The 16,645-nt window shown below is 38.1% G+C and overlaps 2 protein-coding genes across 4 annotated transcripts in view; one reads left to right on the forward strand and one right to left on the reverse strand.

The window, feature by feature from the left end:
- Positions 1-16,645, reverse strand: part of cicb (capicua transcriptional repressor b) — a 56,358-nt gene that overhangs the window by 17,425 nt on the left and 22,288 nt on the right. For 2 of the 3 annotated variants that reach the window (XM_056241848.1, XM_056241849.1), the window contains exons 3-7: positions 4,257-4,406; positions 3,812-3,968; positions 2,753-2,861; positions 2,116-2,298; positions 1,877-2,009 (exon numbers count right to left, since the gene is read on the reverse strand). In XM_056241848.1, coding sequence (XP_056097823.1) covers positions 1,877-2,009; positions 2,116-2,298; positions 2,753-2,861; positions 3,812-3,968; positions 4,257-4,406 — 732 coding nt within the window. Of the gene's footprint in view, positions 1-1,876; positions 2,010-2,115; positions 2,299-2,752; positions 2,862-3,811; positions 3,969-4,256; positions 4,407-5,088; positions 5,432-16,645 lie in introns of those variants that run through there. The other variant, XM_056241850.1, reaches the window with a different exon arrangement.
- Positions 6,192-16,645, forward strand: part of rabac1 (Rab acceptor 1 (prenylated)) — a 197,104-nt gene continuing 186,650 nt past the window's right edge. The window contains exon 1 of the mRNA XM_056241870.1: positions 6,192-6,196. The gene's annotated coding sequence lies outside the window, so the exon portion shown is untranslated. The remainder of the gene's footprint in view (positions 6,197-16,645) is intronic.

Genomic DNA, 16,645 nt, shown 5'->3' on the forward strand with positions numbered 1-16,645 from the left:
CTCACTTCATTGACCTGCAACAATGTAACACATTTGCATAATTCCCACCTATGGTCTTCACTGGCCGCCCTCAAACACTGCAGCTTGTTGGTGTTGTGTGCATGTCAAGAAGACGCTGTTTTCTGCGCTACAGAAGCATATTCTCTTTGAAAACACTTCCAAAGGATGAGGATACAACAGCAGTATATAACCTTTTGACAATTGTTTCTCAAATCTCCACGAGGTTAACACGGGATATGCAAATTAGTAGTTTTGGGGGTTTATATTGTGTAGGTCTCCGGCTAACCCACATTACTAATGTCTAACTGAAATACTTCTGCTAATCAGCTGTGGGCCACTGTTACCTAAAACTGTGTCAATTAATGCAGATTGTCTGTTATTATTACTACTTTGAGTAATAATTAAGGATGGAGCTAGATTTGTTTAACAAACTTTAATGTTACATCAGTAATTCACGTTAGTGCTCGGCTAACGTATGCACTGTTATTGATACTGTTAATAATACAGTTCCCACATATGCAATAAATTAGAAATATACACAGTGGTTTGCTGACGGACATACACTTGTTAATGCTGATGTAGAGGAATTACAGTTGCAACATCTCATAATGTATGACAAACTGAGTAGTGTATCACTGAGAAATGTCCAGCTGAATTCGTCCTTGCGATGGAGGTTTGGGTTGAACAACTAGATCTTCCAATGTTTCATCATCGCTCCTGCGCTCAAATTGATACGATAAAATCAGTGTCAGCATTACTGTCTTTATGGTGTGTACATTTGTTATGTTGTAATGGCCATTTAGTTTCTGACACGCGCTGTAAGAGATAGCCAATCACAGCAATCAAAGCAGAGCAGGCTCGCGGAAAAGAGGTGCAATGTATATTATGAGAAAATGATAGTGTTTAGTGACCTTGGATGCATGTAAACCTGTTGCACGAGACCTCCAAAACAAAATTATGAACCTTTAATTTAGCATAATAGGGGCACTTTTCAGTTGTTGATCATGTATATAAAAACAAAATTTCAAGTTTATTGCAAAAAATGCATATATACACAAACAATCAATTAGTTTGAGAACGTGGGGAGACTGACTCTGTTTCGCCATTCGCAGTGCTTCATGGGAGTGGGCGGTTGCCTAGAGCTCTTTTGGTGCATTTTCACTACACAATTCTGATTGGTGCAGATTTCTTGGCACAATAATGGCTAGTGTATTAAAAAAATAAGCTGTGGGCTGATGGCTTCAACAAAAGCATTTACCATTGATTAAACTCATAGCTCACAGTAGGTTATCGTTAAAAATCAATTCCCCTTTGGAAAAAATGTATGGGATTTTTACTTCTGGAACCCGACTGTTCCCGAAGTAAAACTGGCTCGAGGTTGGGGCGGGGGCGGAGACCAAACTTGCCCTAATCGGTCAGCACTATATCTTACATTTCTTGATCATCTATATCCATTTTATGCCTTGAAAACACTTTTAAAAAATGTCAAATTATCTAGCTTGAAGAATGACTAATCTACAAAACTAAACTAATGTTTTGCCAAGTATGCCATCATTTTTCCCCCAATCTAATGCTGTCTTTGATATTCTTGGAAATATTGATTATAAATATATATTTTGCAGCTATCTTTGTATATTTAAAAAAAACTTTACTGATACAAAAAAAAAAATCAGCCAAGTGATAAATAAAATCCTTATTGTTGAGCCCTGAAGCAATATACAATTAAAATTCAAAATCCTTTCAGCTATTAAAAAGGCTAATAAAATATTGAACCAATTAGATCACAATTACTTTTAAAAAGTGCATCAGTTGTTAAACTATAATTCACATTAACACAGTGCAGAGTGACAGCTGCACTGCTTGTCCTGTTCCACACCTGTGGTTTCTGACATGCTCCTCTCACGGATATCTTTGCCTCCTGGAACACCACGTCCATCGCTGCTGGATTTCTTTCTGTCCTTATTACACCATTTCCAGTCAGGATGTGCCTTAAAGTGTGCCTCCTTCACCTGTGAATGAATGGCAGAAACATTTACAAAAGGCTGGATTGACTTAATGGGGGTTATTTAGGAGTCTAAACATGCATATCTGCAAATGTAAGACAGTTCGAGTAACCTGAAATGCGAGGTCGTGGTATTTTTGTTTTTCTTTGGGTCCCAAGGCATACCACCACTCTCCAAGTATCTTGCTGACAGTGCGGTTGTCCTGGTTTGGGTGTCTCTGATGAACCAGTGCACGATGCCGCTTGCTGAAGATCATGAACGCGTTCATGGGTCTCCGGATGTGGTCTTTCTCCCTCTGTAAAGTGAAAGAGTAAGAAGGAATGAGTGAATGTGTCTGTGCAAGAGAGTGAGACTGTGCAAGCATATACTATTGTTCAAAAGTTTGGGGTCCGTATGAATTTTGTTTTGTTAAACTGATCAAAAGTGTCAGTAAAGACTTGTACATTGTTACAAAAGATTACTATTTCATATAAATCCTGTTGTTTTGAACTTCCTTTTAATCTAAAAAATGTTTTACGGATTTCACAAAAATATTAAGCAGCACAACTGTTTTCAATATTGATAAAAAATATTAATTGTTTCTTGAGCACCAAATCAGCATAAAGGATCATCATGTGACACTGAAGACTGGAGTAATGGCTACTAAAAATTAATAAATTACATTTTAAAATATATTAAAACACAAACACATTAAAAAGTCTTAGCGTCCCCAAACTTTTAAATGATAGTGTACATGTGTAAACATTTACCTTGCCAGGACTGGTTTTGTCATCTTTGGGCAGTGCACTGAGGGACTGAGATCTACGCTTTCCAGGAGATGCAGAAATTGGCGGATCAGGAAGAACACCGGGGAAAAACCTGGACACAAAAATCCCAGTTAATATTAAATGTTAACAGAGGAGAATCAGTGGGAGACCCAGCAGTATGCGTTGATTATCCCAGTATAATAATATAAACTGATATTTTCCCATCTGCCTCTACTAAACATTCAAACAGCTTCTGAAACAATCTCAATTTCTAGCTTACAACAAGGAATATCTTTCCTCAAATAACAAGCATCACTACAAAAGAAGCAACCCACCATTATCATCCGAGTTATTTTATTAATTGCAGAGACATTAGAATAATGTATTTCTAATTGCATGCACATGATTTTAAGATGGGTTTTTCTATTATACAAGCATTTTGGTATTAGTTAACTGATAATTATTCCATTGTCACAACCATATAGCTACTGTGGACCAAAACAGGCTCAAAAGATCCTCCACTTTTGCAACCCTCAGGGCGCTTCAACTGTGCCGTGAAACAATACAGCAGAAAGCAGCGAGCCAATTACTGAAAACTGCAATGCACAGTGTCAATGAGCTACTGCTTTGCAGCCCACTGCCAAGGCAGAAAGCACAGAGCTGCACAGAGCACATCTGTAATATCCAGTGTACAATATTAAAGAGATGGATGCTTCACAAATGTCAATAACACCTTAATGCAAAGATAATACAATAAGCTTAATGGGTAAAACGCATTTAGCAGGAACTGTACCAGATGACTTGATGATTACACATGGAGCAGAATTTTATATGTGTATTATAAGGGAGAGGGAAAAACAAGAGAGAGAAGTGTATTCAGATGACAGTTCATTAATGTAAATGCTGCTGTCATTCATAGACACAGGATAAAGTGGAATGCTTTTGTTCTCCCTTTCTTTGTGGTGCCATTATACAGCTCTCTCCACAAAAAGGAATACCAGCAACAAAACACATTCAAACAGAATGACGCATCTCACACTCAACACACACTAGACCACTCACGGATCATCCACGTCACTTTCTGTTTCACTGTCAGGTCTCTCTCGCTCCACATCCTTCTCTCTCTCCGGGGGCAGTTCATCAGCGGAGGGTGTGGGGCGTGAGGAAGGGTTATGTGCTCCCTCTATAATCTCCTTCAGCACTGACCCGCTTTGAGACTCTGAAAGTGAAAGACGAGTTATTCATTACAGCATCTTTAATGAATCCCTCCAATCTGGCAACCTCGGGGGTCAATCGATGCACTGGGTAATGGCTAAATTACAGAGGCTAGAGTTTCAGAGAGTCACTGCAGATGTGATAGGGGAGGCCAAATACATAACAGAATCCGGACTATCCCAGGAAATATACTTCCAAATGTTTTTAATATCGACCACAATTTTTTTTTATAATCTCAAAAGGATAATAAGCTAATTTTGGAATCAAACAATGGCTGTACAAAGTAAATTACCTTTCTTCAGAGAAGCTGTCTGCGGATGACTGACAGTTTGTTGGCCCTCACCAGGTTGTGCCGATGGATCTGATTGGGTGGGTGCCAGGAAAGGGACCAATGAATGCCAAGGAAACACTGGAACCGATCTGGGCTCAACATTAGTCCACACTACAGGAGAAAATAGCAGAGTATTATTCATTCAAGTATTAACACCAAGTAATAAACCATATCAACAGCCAAATCAAAGCCTGACAAGCCACATAAATGACTAGATGTATATGTATATAATAAATATTGTACCATTGGCTGCTTGGAAAAAAAAGATGTCTCAATATTTATTTGTTGATGATATGTACACAATGTAGTGTCACTCTCCATAATATCTAAACCATTAGTAATTTACAAAAGCCATCAAAATGAAATGGGAAGAGCAAGGATAACGGACCAAAACATCTCATATTATTTAAGATGCAGGCTAACAAGTAATATTATTTATGAAAGCTATCATGTTGTTAAACCAAGCTATCATAAATATTTTAATATTATAAGAGTAAACTGATGTAGCTTCAAGCTCAATTTCGTTTCACGAGTGTAATACATTACAAAAAAGTCTGACTGTCATGAATACAGTAAGTGCATGGACATATTGTTACCGAATGATATGAAGAAAGCAGTATTTGGGGCCAAATAACCTCTTCAAAGTAATATGAATCTAGAACAGAATATTTCGTGATGCCGTTACAACTACAATGCCCCTATTTACGAATACTTAATTTCGGCTGCAAAACTGTTCATTTTTCATTCTATAAGGGAAAAAAAAATTCTGACACGTTGAGTAATAATGACTGACCAAACATGCTGAGTCCTTGGCGAAGATACTGCGGGCTTTCCGATGAAAACATGGTTGAGTTAGAGGCTTGAAATGCTTTTTTTTTTTTTAAAGAAAAACTTCACAAACATGTAATATTAAATAGAAGTACTGTTTCAAACGTGCATCTGATATAAGGTAAAAACAAGTCCTTGCGATTAAAAATGAAGTATCCACATGATGCTTTTCCCAGACAGGTGATGTTGAGTAGAGCGATGAAAATACGCGGCCATAATCGATGCTGCCAGCATCCGTCTACTGGAGTTTCATGTTGGTACCAAATGTTCTTGTTATGACATGCCGTAGTGTAGCCACACTAATCTTTAGTTCAGTTTCAGTTCAGTTCCATCTTTCCTTCTGTTTTCTCAGATTTATTGGCTCAGACACCAGATCATATTCGAGTAAAAATGATGACAACGTGCTATCAGGTACCGCACAGAAGAGAGCAAAGCGCCGTTCCACCACCAGGCACGCGCAGATTATAACAAATGACGTTCTTGGCGTTAAAACACTTTCGGGTACACAGTTACTATTACATAGACTGCTTCGTTTCGAAATGCGGAAACGGGTTTGGTTTATTTGGACGATGTAGTTTATTTTTGGTCCTGTTTGCCCCCTCCTTGTCCGAGCTTGTTTACATTGACGGAGAGCTGCGGGGATGAAGGGGTTAAGTAGGCCTCTCGGTCATCCTCGGGCTCGAGTAGTGCAACAGTCTGCGACCTGAGCTCACCTCAGCCCGGGCGGGTATACATGTACAAGATCACGATTAAGAATTAATTTGGCAACAAATTACATTTATAACAATAAAGGAGCGATACAGGCATTAAATAACCAATGCCTAAAACGTGAACACGGTTATCTCAGTAAATCGTCGCGAAAATGGGAAGCCCAAATCTGCCAAATTAGCAGGTTAGCATGGTCATGGTGCTACTACACCCGCAGTACGAGTGTAATTTATTCTTTGGGTTGCGACACACAACGGAAGCGATTTTCTGTTTAAAAAGATTAACGAAAGATAATATCCTTCAGACAGGGAAGTGATATGTATCAAATGCTTAATAATAAAAAAGGCCATATGTAATACACATCTGTCTTTTTCACGTGGCCACTATTATTCTCCCTGGCTGTCAGTGCACTTTATCAGATCCACATCCTGTTTCACATCTGATCCAAATTCATCAGTTTTTGGCGTACATAGCCTGGTTTACCGACTAATATCTGATTGGCAAACGCATAATTACATCCTGCATAGCATAAAAGTAACCGGACTCATTCTGTACTGCCACTTTGGTTTAGGGGCTGCATGTGGGAGATCCGGACCTGGTCTCAGCAGCTCAGTTCCAAATGAGTCCGTCCCCTCGGGAACGCCCCTGGTATTGCATCCGCACCGCCGGGCGCTACAACAGAACCTGTCCTCATGTCACGGCGCAAAACTGTAGCACTACACCAAAACACCCAGATTTAAAAAAGGGAAGAAACGACCGTGTGCGGCAGTGAGAAACTACAAAAGCCAGAGACAGAAATAGGCAAGCAACACCTGACCAACAATCATTAGTTACACTGTAGTAGCACTGTAGCTGTTCGTTGTAATTACTGTTCGTGATACACACAAAATCTTTTTTATTCCTAATTTCGAACTAGCCTTCGTGCCACTGAAATGGTATATACTTTGCTATAAATACTAAGTTAGTTCGCCACACAATTCCACTTTTGACTATATCCAGAATAATAGCAGCATTTCATATTGTCAAAGAAAATGAAACCCCTGTAGATTGTACAAACGCACGCTGATCCTCTAATCCTTAACGCGAAAAGCATCGTTTTTTTCTTGCTCTCCTTTATCTTACACTTTTCCTTTGGGGGGTTTATTTTGATCAAGTTCAATCTGAATCAGGCTTAAAAACGAAGCACGTTTCCCTTAAACTGAATTCTAGTTGCAGCGACTTCTCTTGTTAAATGCCCGCTCCGACACCCCCTCCCTCGCACACACCCCGGCCCCAATAAGTCTCATCCAAAGGGCTAATCGTGCAGTAAACTCCTCGCCTTCGGCTCTGGCACACTCGTGAAACTAGTAAGAAATCCACTAACATATGACTGCGCGAAACGGCCAAACTCCGCCGTGCTCTAACCCGCTACGGACAACGGCGGGGAAATACAAAACAGAGAAGAAAAGCTGGTCAGAGATGATCCGGCGCAGTGCTGTTGTGATGAAATGACGGGGTTTAATAGTAAGAACAGCCCCTAAAGTCCAGCGCGATTCTCCTGCACCAGGGTCACTTTCCGATCCGAGGCGACCCGCGGCGGCTCACGCGCTCCTCTCTGCTCGCTCTGTAGGTGCTCGTAGTAAAGAAGCCGTTGTCTCATAACATCACTCAGTTGGCCACGACTCTTCCCTCGATTTCGCTCTCCTCTCTCATTTCGCAAACCCGTTCTTTCTTTCTCTTTCCCTCCCTCTTCCTCCTGTTGTATAGTAGACTGCCCTCTTTCGTTCTATCAGCGTGTGTGTCAACCTCGCCCAGCCCGTGACCCGCCTTTTACTCTTCGAATGCTTTCTTACTGTGCGTTCACACCGGACGCGAATAGCGCGTCAAATTCGCGTCTACCGCGTCTAGTTTGACGCTTGACCACTTTGTGTTAATTCGCGTGTCAATGGCGAAATTGACGCGCGTAAAAACAAAAGTTTGAAGCGAAATTTACGCGCGTCAGAGGCGAAATCCGGAGGCGAAAGTTTCTAAACCCGTTGGCGGCCATCTTTTTAGATGTTTATCGAGCATTAGCATTAGCATTATTCGAGAGAGTCACCGCTCGTATATGCTCTGGAGAGCAGAAGCAGCTCCGTAGGGGACATCGTCGCTGTACTCGGGTCCACCAGAACCTCCGGAGGGTTTCAGGAGTTTCACAATTTGCTCCAGGAGCTAGGTTTGGTGGACCTAACGGTGAGGACGCTGACGAGGACAGCGTAGGCCGTATAAGCCCTCGGCCTCGAGTGGTCTAGCTATGCCTGTCGAGCCCGCGCTCTACAGCCCGGCGCTAGGTTCACCCTCGCCCGCATCCACCTAATCTGTCATTTATTTTTGTTTTGATAATAAATGAAGCCAGCCTCCAAAAGTGATTAATCTGTCCTGTGATTTTTCTCTCTCTCTCACACATCACTGTCCAGACACGAACTTATATGTTGGTTGTCTTTACATTATAATAATATTTCATATAATCTAGATATGGAATAAATAGCATTCAATGCAAAATGAATATGTCTCATATATTGAAATCAAGTTTTATGTGATAAAATATTTGCTTTGTTGTGCATTAGAACCACAGTCATATATTACAAAATAATTTATTGAAGCATCCAGATACTTCACCACGTGACAGCAGCAAGCAGCTAGGCTCCTGATTGGTTAACGCGGCGCGAATTGACGCAGAAGTTCAGATTTTTCAACTCGGGCGGCAGACGCGAATTCGCGTCAAACGCGTGAATGCACAAATAGCACTAACTAAATCATTCGCGCGTAACGCGCTTAACGCGCCAGACGCTCAATTCGCGCCATTCGCGCGAACTTGACGCGCGAATGAGGCGTATTCGCGTCTACCGCGCCGCGCTCTACGCCTCATTCGCGCCGCAGGAATTTTTTACGCGCGTAACGCGTCTTTGCATTGACTTAACATTGAAATCACTCGCGCCTGACGCGCTATTCGCGTCCGGTGTGAACGCACCATGAGATTGGTCTACGACGCAACCTATCGTAAGACAATCCGACACGCTGATTGGTGGAAGCGTGCGTTGGAATGTCAGTCATATGCAAATCGGCTTTGCCTTTCGTCGTCTCACTGGACGTGGTTGAAAATGAGCTAATAAATAATTAACACGCGAAATAATCTGGGGCATGACTTTACGTGGGTCCTCGTGATATTTGGTCTCACGGTGAAGTTGAAGCTGCTGCTGTACTCTTAACTGGCAAAGAGAGGCACAGCGTGTCATAACAGGAACAATACATAGTTGGGGATTTGCGTTTATTATGGGTTAACGAGTGCATTATTTTAGGACAGATTTATAAGACTCAAAGGCATGTGTGACAACAAATCCTCATATAGGCTGGACAAACTCTCCCTTCATAACAGTAGTTAAAATGTAATACTATGTTTTGTGGTCATTTCAAAGAAGAGGGCGCCATAAACACACGTAAATATTACATCTATTTAAAGGGATAGTTCACCCAAAAACGAAAATTCTGTCATCATTTACTCACCCTCAAGTTGTTCACAACCTGTATGCATTTCGTTCTTCCGCTGAACACAAAAGAAGATATTTTGAAGAATGTAGGTAACCAAATTGTTTCTGGTCCCCATTGACTTCCATAGTATTTTTTTCCATACTATAGAAGTCAATGGGATCCATCAACTGTTTGGTTACTGATATTCTTTAAAATATCTTCTTTAGTGTTCAGCAGAAGAAATAAATTCATACAGGTTGTGAACAACTTGAGGGTGAGTAAATGATGACAGAATTTTTGTTTTTGGGTGAACTATTCCTTTAATAGTACTTTGAAAACAGACAAACTTATATTTTATTTATCCACATTAAAGTAAATAAAACAAATTAAAATTGAAGTAATTGTAATACATTTAACTTAAATTTGGCGTTGAAATAACTTTTAAATTTTTACTAAAAATATACATACACTAATGCTTGTGTAACTAATGCAAAAATAACTTGAGGAAAGTGAACATGTCAACTTCCTCTCTCACTAAAGCCACAGTCAAACTTCAGTCAATATGAATTGTCAAAATAAGGCACAAGCATTGCAAACAAATGCAAACTGATCTCATTGCTCACACAGTAAACTCAACTATAAAATTTGCGCATTTTCTACACTGCAATTTTCAACACTTTAGTTCACAATGGACCCTTTTCCTTGTTTCTCAGAAGCGGAAGTCATCATAGTTGGGTAAAATTCTATAACAGCAGTGAATGAGAGACTGCATTAAATATATATATATATTGTGTTTCCATGTGCTCAAATAGCAAAAGAAAAACTCCACAATAGTGTTTTCACAACTTTCAGAAAGAGGAATAAAAATAGAGAGAGATTGATAACCGCAGTCAGAAGATAGAAAGACGTCAAAGTATAGTGTTATAAATGTATATACATTTAAATATATATATATATAAAACTTTGCATGATTTTACGCATCATCACAGTCTGTGAAAAGGGACCATATTCAACAGTTAGCTACGGCCCTCGAATCTAATTGGTTGAGCTGATTACCAAGTGTGACATTTAGTATAGCAGCATTGGGATGTTACATAGTTTTTATCACTCTGCTGGTTTGTGTTCATGGCATTGATATTATTTATTGTGTATAGAAATGTTGTATAATAGCAACATCACACTCGCAATTGTGCTGATTGACAGCTGTAATTCAGCTTATATTCAGTACTACATCGCTCTTGCTCATGTGAACCGAACACCTGTCTGCTTAACACTTCTCAGGAGTGAAAAGTATGGGCAAGTGTATGGTTTTGGTCTTTATTGGCTAGTGTGTTTGGTTAAAAGAAAACAGGACACAAATACGATTTTTTTCATTGGGTAGAGGTTTTCTTGGAGACCATATACAGCTGTACATACGTCACAAATGTTAAGCAGACCAGCAATAAAAAAAGCCAAATGAAGAAAGAGAGAAGTATTCTTCACATGCCATCGTGTTTCCCCATCTTTTACTATATATAGTGTATATATTATGACTGTAAAAAACACTATTATCAGTGTATACAACTCTCAGGCAGCATGACAGGGGCATGCTCACGGCGCCTATGAGTGTCAGCGGGCCGGTGTGTGGGTCTATGTGTGTGTGTGCTGAGTTCACTGACTGGTTTGTTTGTTTGGGTCAGAGGGCTATTGGCCATGTGCCCAGTGTCAGGCAGTCCCCTCACAAACAGTCACGCTACAATGGGGAAAATTTGTGTGTGAGAGAGAGAAAATACAGAGACATTGTAGACATAAGCGTAGTAACATTTTCCACACAAAACACAGTGACCAAATAATATTATAATATTACCACATACTATTATCCGAGTAATACATTCCATTCTATATTTATTCCAGAAGATTATCCTACACATTACATATACTAGTATAAAACAGAAAGACACTCAAAAGTGGATGAAAAAAAAATATCAGTGGTCGTGGAATGTTTGAGAAAAGAGAGGGAAAATGGGTGGGAAGGGGAAACTGTGCAAGTCAGGTGAGTAAAAATAGAACAAGAGTCATTCAATGGAGAGGAGGGGAGGAGGGAGTTGTGAAAGTTGTGAAAACAGGGCCTCGCTCGCTGTGTGTGGGAAGATGGTAATCGAACGACGGGAAAGGAGAGACAAAAAGTCTGCAAATGGACTAAGAAATAAGGACTTATGATAGAAAACGTGATTATGTGGGCGCACATATTTACACAGTCTCAACTGATGTACTGAAATCCATGCACATCGAACTGAAGTAAGAATGGGTTATTCAGAGACATGTCTCCTCTATATAACACAATGTCAGAGCAGTGGGAGGGGCTCTTCATTCTCAGCCACTGAGCTTGTGAGGAGCTCCTGGCAACAGCCAATGAGGGAAGGCCAAAACCTTCCAGCTCAGACTATGATTATAGTAAACAAGTTCTTAACTCTTTCCTTGCTGATTCCAGCAAGAATGACTCACAGCAAAACATAACATCAATCAGTCACTACTTCTAACTTTAATAAAATGTACATATCTAAATACATGAAAATGGCAGTAAAATATATATAAAAAAAAAAAAACAGTTACTCCGTTGTGAGTGACAGTTCTCTCAAACAGAGATGGCCGAAGCTGATTAAAGGGTTAATAGTGTAAACCCAGTGCTCCAAAACCTTTCTTTTCCTCTTATCCAATCATTGTTTTTATGTGATTAAAAGACAATCTCAAAAATCCCACTCCCCGTTTCCATGGCAACAGCTTTATGGGTACTGTTACTCTTGCCGCTTTGGTGACCACTGACCAGGGCATCTACACACACACAGCCCTTTTGTAAGATATTTATATCACTACTGCTGCTGCCATCTGCCAGTACCAGCATTCCAGCTATTTTCCAAAGGACAAATGGAGGGGAAAATAAATGAAAATGGTGGCTAACCAAAAATCCAGCATGTTGGATTTCTGTACATATCTGTTGATTCACTTACTCATAACATTTTTACCACAGCTAGGAACGTCAGATGGAATCTGGTGCAGGCCCATGAAATGCACCACAGATTAAAAAAAAAGAAAGGTAGTTATGAAACTATATGCAGGTTTCTTGAGTGCTTGTAATGGCACACTCTTCTCACATGGCGGCAGCACCGTTCTTTGGGAAAAAACTAAGGCGATCACAGCTCTGGCAGACACACAATTGAGTGAAGGAGAGATTACAGCCAGAGACAGGGGCTTTTATGTGAATGTATGTGCAAGAGTCTTACGAGAATAAATTTTTAGATCCTGCGATCTCCCTTGAGATATAACATAGAAATCAAACATTCAGTGAATACTAACATGCACCTTAAAATATAGATTATGAGGAAAAAATGGCACAAAATATAGTAATGAAAAAATACTGTATAACATGCTGACTATTTTTATAGAAATGTATACATGTTTGTGTTGTCAAGGAGAAACCTTCGACAAAAAAGGAATGCCTGGCATTCCCAGGAAAACTCTGATCAGAGAAAGAACAGAGCAAGACTTCTGCACTGCACCAGAGAGAGAGAGAGAGAGAGAGAGAGAGAGAGAGAGAGAGAGAGAGAGAGAGAGAGAGAGAGAGAGAGAGAGAGAGAGAGAGAGAAAGATAGAGAGTGAGAAATAGGTGAGGGAAAATAGTAGAAAAGGCCGACACAAATAAGTGGGTGAAAAATTAAAGAGAATGAGTACAGCAATGATGAAAAGGGAGACACTGTTCTACCATATTAGTGATAAACATTGCAGAGTTAGACTACACGACAGATGGCGACTCGAAACTCTGCTCATAAATGGAAGAGATCCTGTTCTATGCACTACTGAGGCAGAGACCTATCGGAAATGCTGCATCAAATACGGACAAAATTACACTGTAGCCCCAAATAAAAACAGTCTACAATACGTAAAATGTAATTAAAGTGATGAGTTGAAGTTTGAGACAGATGCTGTATATATTTATACAGTCTCTTTTATCAGTTAAAAATTTGCAACATTAACCTGATGTTTACAGTAACTGTTCTCAGTTGTGAAATAAATCAAATAAAAATTGCTTTGCACTTTTGGGGAAAATAAAAGTAAACATGCATAACTGATTAGGACAACGCATACGTACATATATATATATATATATATATATATATGGATATATATGGATGGACTAATCTTCTCTTTAATCCTAAACATCCACATTCACTCGCTACGTAAATACATCTGAAATAAGAACACACACACACAAGAGGATTTTACTTAGCTACGCACATTTCATAAACTTCTAATGTTTTTATATACAGCTAGTTATTTAAACCTAAACCTAATCTTAACAGAAAACTTTCTGCATTTTTACAATAAGAAACAACAGCTTTTATACTGATTTTTACAAATGAGGATGTACTAAAATAAGGTTTGGGAGGATTTTTTAGATTTAGCTCACATCCCGATTGTCCCGGAAATATGGTATGTACAAACACACACACACACGTTGATGCACCTATCATTACGAGGACATTTTATACTGTATTGTATAAATTATTTTTATACTGTACAAACTGTATATTCTAACCCTTAGGATAACCATCACAGAAATCTTTACATTTATAAATATAGATATATATATAAATATATATAAGCAGTTTTTCTCATGGGGACCAAAAAATGTCCCCACGAGATCAAACATTTCTGATATTACTATACTTTATTTGTCCCCATAACATAGGGTTTACCACCACACACACAGAGAAAAAAACATCTAAAATGAAGAAAAACTAAATTTCTCTTAAAAATAATTGCTGACTCCTCAGTCTAACAAACTTTGAATAATACAAATGTTTTTTAAATGTATGAATTTAAAAGGTTACCAATTATCATAAAACATTGGCAGCATTGCAAAATGTATATGTACCACAATCAGCTAAAGAAAGAAAAAAAAAAGTTCAGTATATTCTGTTTAATTTTGCATGATATATTAAAAATATATTAATAATTGCTATTTTCAGAACAATATTTATAATTTACATTTAAATAATTACATTTCTGAGTATTGGTCTCTTATAATGCCTATAATCCTTTGTAGGTTAACCTCAGAGGTTAGTTCTCATTAGTGTATACAGCAATACAAAATTACATTAAAAAGATAAAGGCAGAAAAAAAAACCTTAGGGCAGATTCTATGAATTTATGGATTATTTTTCTTTTCAGCACACTGTTAAAAATTTTAGTGTGAAATTACAGTATATTCCAGGTTACTACTTGCATTGCTTTACCAGTAATTCCACAGTAGGACTTCTCTTGTATCTAACTCACTCTTGAAAATGTCTTGAAAAATCTAAAATATCATACTGTATGTCTACAGTGCATATGGTATTATGAAGGTACCCAGCATGCAGTGTGGCATCAATGGATTATGCTGTGGAGTTCCTTGATTCTTGTTGGTTTTATCTGTACTGCTGAACTTATTTTTGGTTCACGTTTAGCAGTTTGTGTTGTTTGTTTATTTTGTAATGTTCAGAATTTGTCTTTTTTTGTTTTATTATTTGTTGAGTGCCACCATTGTTGTGTTTTGTATGTCGAGTATTGATGTCTGTGCATCATTAGATGATGGAAGAAAAAAAGGTCTTGTGTTGCAAAATGATGTCACACCTTTCAAAGATAAATCTCAGTACCTGCTTTACTAATGTGAAATATCCATCTACAAACAATTATGAATTTGAAATAAGATATCTTCATGCTGAAAAAACTTAACTATACAAACTTAACTTAAACTTAAAATCAGCCAATTAGCTTATTTTATATTCTAGCTTGTCATTGTTTTAACAAATATTTCATTTGTCACACTTCTGACGTGGCTAGATCAGAAATTTGAATATGAATATACAAGCAAATGGAACACTAATCACCATTACGGTAACTTAATAAAACAATTACAGTATTAAACAATATAATTTCTTACAGTGGCATGGTTAAAGACAACTTTAATGTGAATTCACAGTAAAAGGAGAGCAGTAAATTACTGATGTCAGCATCATTATGCTGTTGATTAACAGTAATTCGTAAAAGAAAATGACCCAGCATGCATTCATTTCACTGTAAATTTCTGAATACAGTAATTTATTGTAAAATAATATTTTTTTAATCCTGTAAATTCCTGGCAATTTTTTTACAGTGCAGGTCTGCGACTGTGTGTGTGTTGTCTCTTTGTGTTAACGTCCTTCTCAAGAGCCTGCATGTCAAGGCAGGCCTATACGATCAGGCCTAAATCTTTACAAAGGCCCTCTTGTCATTTCACAACACACACTCCCTTTCCCTCTAATAAGGTTTATCAAACATTCAAACATGATATATATATATTTATTTCAAAGCCACATACAAAACAACTTCCATCTAATTGACACACTGTTATGTCTGTATAATTGACATTCCAGCATTCCTTAGCACACGCAGCACATTCACAACTGAACACATATAACTAATTCATAAACACTTCAGTTCAGTTTTTGGCTGTTCAATTCAAATTTCTTTTTTTTTTTCACTTTACTTCACTTTCTCTTTTTTCCATGTAACATGTAATGACCATGTTTTGAATATTGTGCTAAAAACAGCACTGCAAGTGCCACAACCAGTGCAACGTCTAATCGAACCCACTATTACAGCAACTGATGATTACAACCACACTGCAAAATCCAAGACCCAGCAGAATAACACAACCTAAAATAAGATTTTATTTAAATTATCTGAAATATGGAGAAATATAGTTCTTTGTGATATTTTTTAATTTACAAGCACTGAAACTGAGAAATCATACTTTTGATGTAACATTAGAATATATTAATTAAAAATGGGGGAAAAAAGGAATGTTTGAACAAGTGTTTGGTCCTCGTGTTCCATTGAAATAGTGTCTTTTTTTCTATGTAGAAAAAAACAGATCATCATGCAATTTGAGAATCTGAAATAAAGCTGTAAAAAATAAAGACAAAAGAGCATTTCAAAGAGCTAAAGTAAAAAAAAAAAAAAAGCATAATTGAGGGAAAGAGTATGTGTCTGAATTTCCAAATAGGGATGGTTGGTTAAATTATCAGGAAATTACAGAAAAGTTCAATTAAATTACTTTTGAACTACTAATTCTGTAGCTGAGAATGGGTCAACCATATCAGGATGCCAGCATTGTACTGGCCTGAGTGTAAAAGTTTGTAATAAAAAATGACACCAAGATAGAGTCTTAAAGTCAGAATTCAAAGCAACATATGTGGTGCAAAATTCTAACATTGAAACAACTAAAAAGATACAATGCGAGAAAAGGTGATAGAAAGACCATGCTGTGGG

This window comes from Rhinichthys klamathensis, unplaced genomic scaffold (genome assembly GCF_029890125.1).
Source record: "Rhinichthys klamathensis goyatoka isolate OS25496 unplaced genomic scaffold, OSU_Roscu_1.1 h1tg000679l_1, whole genome shotgun sequence".
NCBI classification, from domain to species: domain Eukaryota; kingdom Metazoa; phylum Chordata; class Actinopteri; order Cypriniformes; family Leuciscidae; genus Rhinichthys; species Rhinichthys klamathensis.